Below are 5,874 nucleotides of genomic sequence, written 5' to 3'. Positions count from 1 at the left end.
CTAGAAAAAAAGTTCTATAAATACTTTAAATCTCGTTTCTAAAAGGTCTGACAAATCAAACACCTCAACGAGCCTTGAAGTAGGGGATATCTGTAAACATGTAAAATTTATTGGATCAAATTCATATAAAATTTGAATTTGATCCATATTTTATTGGGCCTAAAATTATTTTGGGTTGTAAAAATAATAAGCCTATTTTATTCCTCGTCAAGGTCCATGTCACCTTGAAGCCCAATCTCATGCCACGTGTCGAATGACGTGGCATTCCAGTCAAATTAAAGACCAATGAGACGAGACCGCCCATTCAAAAATGTGGCAAGCCAAGTCAAGTTCAACAGTCAATGAAACATCACCAAGTGTCCCAAATGACATATTTATGTTCAATCACAAGCAACCTTATCACACAACATTTGTGATAAACTTGATAATTGAATGGACCAATTAGAATGAGGCAGAAGAGGTTATTTACACTTGAACTGTCTACCTCCTACAACTATAAATAGGAGGGTTACATAATTTTTTGGTCATTCTGTAAACATTGAAAAAAGCTTCTGCATTGACTTCATGAATTGACTAACGGAGATCAACTCGACAAGACGAAGTGTTATTCGACAATTTCTGGAGATCCAAATGCATTTCTAGGAGGCTCAAATCATCCAAAAGTTCGAAAATTATGCTACAGAAGGCCCTCAAATCACAGAAAATCTTAGGAGAGAAGAATCGAGAGAATAACAAAATTGTACCCGTAAAATTCATTCATATAAAATTATTTTTTTTGTTTATTTTATCTTTGTTTGCAGTTAATTTTCAGCACCACGAAAATTTGTTGCTAACAAATTTAATTCGATTTCACATAGGAATGAAGATTCATACATATGGATAAGTTTATTTAAAACGATCACCCAAACAAACTCACTTATATATTTTTATAATCGCACGAGACGCGGACAGATTAAGTAGTTAACATTAACATCCATACTCGTATAAGGATACACGATCAAACTTCTAGATTATGAATCTTATTTGCAAAATTAAAGTTGCAATAGAGAATTTGTGAAATCCCTAAAGGGATTGAGATCACAACATAACTCAAAGAAATTGAAGTACTTATTGGGAAGAATAAAGTAGTTTATCCTCAGTCTGAAGAACTGCACTATCTTTGAAGCCTTTTCCCTTCAAGAAATTAGAGTACCAATGAGCAGAAAGTTTTGGATATCTTGTTAATTCTTTGTCATTCAAATCCACATAGTATAGCCCAAATCCAGAACGATATGCGCCAAGTAACTCAAAACAATCTAAAAATGACCATGTGAAGTAGCCTTTCACGTTTGATCCATTCCTAACAAACAGATGGAGGTTAAAAAAATCAGTAAAATATGTCATGTCTCGACAGTTGGGACGGCGAAATCAAGGTATTTCAATATTTACTTTATACATTAAAAAAATATTTAAACCTTATATATATTGAAGTCCAGTGGACTAACACTACTGTTATGCGCGTGGTACAGAAAGAATCGAACCACAAGGGTCTATTATATGCAGGCTTACTCTACATTTCTGCAAGACGCTATTACACGGTTTGACCCTGTGACCACATGGTCACATAACAATAACTTTACCGGTTACTCCAAAGTTCCCCTCCAATTTTGACCTTATATATGAATTTTAATTTTCAGATGGAAGGAGTTCTGATGAACCGCTTTGCGACCCCTATCTCAGCTCATGTCTATTGTCTCTCATCATTACGGTTGTGTAATGTGAAGATAAGGAGCTTACCTCACAGCATCAAGCAAGTTCCCGATATAGGCTTGCAGATATTCTATCCGGCTTGTGTCATTTAACGTCGCGTTTCGTGGTGTCATTTGACCTGACAAAGCAAACAACAACTGAGTTTTTAGCATTCTTGTTTCATGGGACGCCAACGCATATAAAATAACTTTGAGAGAGAGGGGAGAACCATTTTCATGAATATACATAGGTGGATTGCCATAATTTTGCTTGAAATATTCTAGTGCTCCTTGCAGACCTGGTTCTGTCACTTGATACTGATTCAAAACAAATTATCAATGGAAAATTTAATAAACATAATCAAGGTAAAGTGCACTGTGCACCGTAAATTGATGCATTTTGCGATCCTCACTCACCATGCCTGGTGGTGTAGCGCCTTGTGTCGTCACTGCATAAATAAAGTGATAGAAGATTAAATCTTGACATCAGAAAAATCTACAACAGAGAAAAGAATTGATCGGCCTCCAAGACCAAAAAGAACTGGCGTTGGTTCACTCGACCTAATTTATGCCTATATTGATCAATGATCATTATCTTTGTTTTATGATGATTGATGCATTAGTCATTATTCTTACGTATAAATTCAAATGCTGCATCAGCACTGAAGTCTCTGATATCATTTTCCAGGCTATTGGACCTGTCTTTGACACGTACTGTCATATAATGGTTCAGGGCGATGAAGTCTATAGCACCTTTAACTTGCTTAGATTCTTCTCTTGTGAATTTGGGCAATCTAGAACCAGCATTCATCTTCATTATATCGGGATAGTCTCCAAATATCAAGGGATTGGCAAACCTTCAATAAGATGAGAGTTATAACGAACAAAAATATTCATTAGGCATTAAATGTTTGAGATAGTCGAGATGTAAATAAGCTAAGAAACCTCATCACCTTACCAGCCCAAGTAAAAATCAGAAGCTCGTTGTGCTGCCAATACATCAACTGTTTTATTTGTATAAGGAAGGGACCAAAACGCAAAGAGATTTAATCCAACTGAACCATGTTGAATTGACTGCATTGAAGCATACACTCTATTAGCAAACATTTGGGAATTTAGAACGCTAGTAAACAGTAATCACTCAATCACTTTGATATTTAATGGTGATTGATACCGTGTATTTTCTCCGGTAGAGTCTCACCACAGCTGAATGAGCGAGCAGTAAATTATGACCTGCTATGTAAGGCTCGGTTGAAGAGTTACCTATGGGGCAGGGTCTCATTCCGAAAGGTGGGGAACAATGATTTGGAGGGGTCATTCCATTATCATAACCACCTAGAGCGAATACATTGGCCTCATTCAAGGTAGTCCAATGCAAAACTCTATCACCAAATTCCTTGAAGCACACATCCGCATAGGCAGTGAAGTCATCGCTAAATGGAAAACATGAACAATCATGTTATTTCGTGTAGCAAAACATGAACTAATTTAAAAGTATTCTGCATCACACATTATCCTTCGACTAATCCATCCTCCATATTCGTCTTCAAGTGCTTGTGGTAAATCGCTATGACATAGAGTAACATGTGGTTGGATTCCTATAAATTTAGAAAATTGAAACTCAAAGGAGTCAGTCAAACAAATGATAGATCATTTATTAACTCACTATCTTGCTTACAAGAAGCGAAATTCAAACTTCCAACAAACAAAAATTAGAACTAGAGAACATGGAAATGTGATTTTTACCATGACTGACGATTTCATCAATGAGATTATGATAATACTGCAATCCTTTAGGATTAACAGGACCTCTTCCATCTACAGAGAAAGCACAAAATCAAGTATGAGAAGAAAGATAAAACATACAAAAACATTCTATATACGAAGTAGTTGAAATAAAGAGCTTACTAGGAATAAGTCTCGACCACGAAATGGAAAATCTGTATCCTTCCAAACCCGTGTCAGCCATGAGTTTTACATCTTCCTACAATAGATTATTTTTTAGGGCAATCAAATTAATCATCAATTATATGAACTCAAACTTAAACTGGCTCTGTTTCCTCTTCCAGACCTTGTATTTATGGTATGCGTCACAAGATACATCTGCAGTGGCGCCTCCATATTCACCTGAAAAATTAGGGACCAAACATGTACAATTTAGTATCTGTTGCTACTTCTGTAGGAACAGGGCAAATATATTGCCCTCTCCCCAATCATATCGATCTTTTAATATCTTTTTGTTTAGTACAACTATAGTTCTCTAATAAAATTGAGAAGATTGTATAATTCTAATGTTTACAAAACTATTGAATCATCCAAGACAGCCTGATGCACTAAAACTTCCGCTATGTGCAGGATTTGAGAAAGGGCCGAACCACAAGGGTATGTTATTAAGGATTAATGAGAACAAACCAGCATGAGCAAAAGTGTCCCAAATGCTAGGAGTCCTTCCATCTTCAAATGCTGCCCCTTCAACCTTTCACCAAATGTACCACTAGTCAAGTATTTACTGCCTGTTGCTAATCAACATTGTATATCCATATGCACACACATAGTCACACGCATATACATATGTGTCGGCAGAGGCGGACCTAGCTTAGAAGTTATGGGTTCACGTGAATCAATAATTTTTGCACAAACTCAGAAAATGTATTTTGAATCCACTTGATATCATTGATAAATATTTTACTCCTGTTAACTTAGCTATTACTGTATACTTGAGATTGTTGAAGAAATCCATAAATTTCAAATCTTGGAACCATCTCTATGTATATCGTGTGCGCACATGCATGTAATATATGCATTCTAATGAACAATAAGTATTATCTATATTGATGTACATACACACACGTATATGTATTAGTCCTCCGATTTATCTACAATCACCACTATGTAAGAGTTTAACAAATCTATAAACTGAAAGTGATTTACATTTAACAGGTTTCTTAAATGCAAGTACTTTTGTTATTCACCATCAGTCAATCAGTGTATATAAGTCAAATAAAAGTTACTAACTTGATAAGCAGAAGAACCGGAACCGAATACGAAAGTATCAGGGAAGTCAGTTCTCCGGATACTGCCAACCAGAACTGGAAAAACAAGCATTATCACCGTGAATATACGTCTTAGCTGCTTCACCCGCATCGTCATCGATCCTTCTTCTGTGCCTCTGGCGCTGCCGGCTCTTGTTGCTTCCACAAAACTTATTATATACATATGATATTTCATAATGTTGTAGTATACGCCTATAAATTTGGCAGCTTTTTCCAAACAACAACATATCAAGTGTAATCTTAATGTCCGAGAAGATAATGTGTACACAATATTATTGTTATGTTATACCAGAGAAGTTGTTTTGATAGGCTATCGATTCAAGTAAAACATTTTAGGTCAAGTATGAAAACGAAATACAGCAACGGAGAACCCATGCCAGAAAAGAAATAATAGCAATAACAAATAATATGATAATCAAAGAAAAAATAATCGGCAGATAATAATAAAAATGAAGAAATAATTAAAAAATTAGTGGTACTGTAATAATAACGAAACTAATAGCCGGTTCTTTCTGAGGAAAATATAATTAATGGACAAATTTTACCAATGAATCAGAGGACAAATGCCAATTAGTCTCTGTCTGTTTACATTTTGCAATCACTAAGTACGAAAAACGTGATGAACTAAACTACTACAAGTGCAAAACTTCAAAATAAATAGGTGGCATTGTCACGAAGGTTAGAATATTTTTCTCTTCACTTCCCAATTAGGTCTATTTTTTCTGGTCTGCTCTTTCCAATTATGGTAGTTTTTTTTTGGTAGGCCCAATTATGGTAGTTGAAATATTTCTAGTCATAGATATCGAGGGTAGGGAGGAGATAAATGATAATCAACGTGATGTTATTTATAGAAATTTTTTTATATAGATATTCATCAGAAAAATTATTTTTCTCATTTTCAGCAAACATAATATATAAATATTGAGATTCATACGAAAAACTCAATCAACTTGCGATTGAGACTATTCGTGATAATCTACCCATAACATAATGGTTGTTTTATATCATTAGTATAATTAAGTATGTGATAAGTGATCTATAACAAATTGATTACTGGATCAAATTGGAAGTAAGCTAAAAAGCTATGTTTGATG

General features: G+C 34.9%; 1 protein-coding gene across 1 annotated transcript; it reads right to left on the bottom strand.

Moving 5' to 3' along the window:
• Window positions 1–942: 942 nt before the first annotated feature.
• LOC107854417 (beta-glucosidase 11) lies at window positions 943–5,406 on the bottom strand. The gene is made up of 13 exons (XM_016699428.2): window positions 4,743–5,406; window positions 4,140–4,203; window positions 3,799–3,854; window positions 3,636–3,711; window positions 3,474–3,545; window positions 3,238–3,325; window positions 2,902–3,160; window positions 2,686–2,801; window positions 2,364–2,584; window positions 2,145–2,176; window positions 1,958–2,045; window positions 1,777–1,867; window positions 943–1,339 (listed from the first exon to the last, which is right to left on the bottom strand). Exons 1-13 carry the CDS (start codon window positions 4,953–4,955, stop codon window positions 1,108–1,110), a joined length of 1,608 nt encoding a protein of 535 aa, XP_016554914.2. The 5' UTR covers window positions 4,956–5,406; the 3' UTR covers window positions 943–1,107.
• Window positions 5,407–5,874: the final 468 nt, after the last annotated feature.

Source organism: Capsicum annuum, chromosome 3, assembly GCF_002878395.1.
Source record: "Capsicum annuum cultivar UCD-10X-F1 chromosome 3, UCD10Xv1.1, whole genome shotgun sequence".
Lineage (NCBI taxonomy): Eukaryota > Viridiplantae > Streptophyta > Magnoliopsida > Solanales > Solanaceae > Capsicum > Capsicum annuum.
Note: the sequence above shows the minus strand (reverse complement) of the source record. Positions and strands in the feature narration are given on the sequence as shown.

Coding starts and splice junctions, on each gene's coding strand:
- LOC107854417 (XM_016699428.2), bottom strand. CDS start 4,955: ATGAAATATCATATGTATATAATAAGTTTTGTGGAAGCAACAAGAGCC. Junction 3,855..4,139: donor GGACACTTTTGCTCATGCTG/GTTTGTTCTCAT, acceptor CTAATTTTTCAG/GTGAATATGGAGGCGCCACT. Junction 2,046..2,144: donor GCGCTACACCACCAGGCATG/GTGAGTGAGGAT, acceptor GTTTTGAATCAG/TATCAAGTGACAGAACCAGG.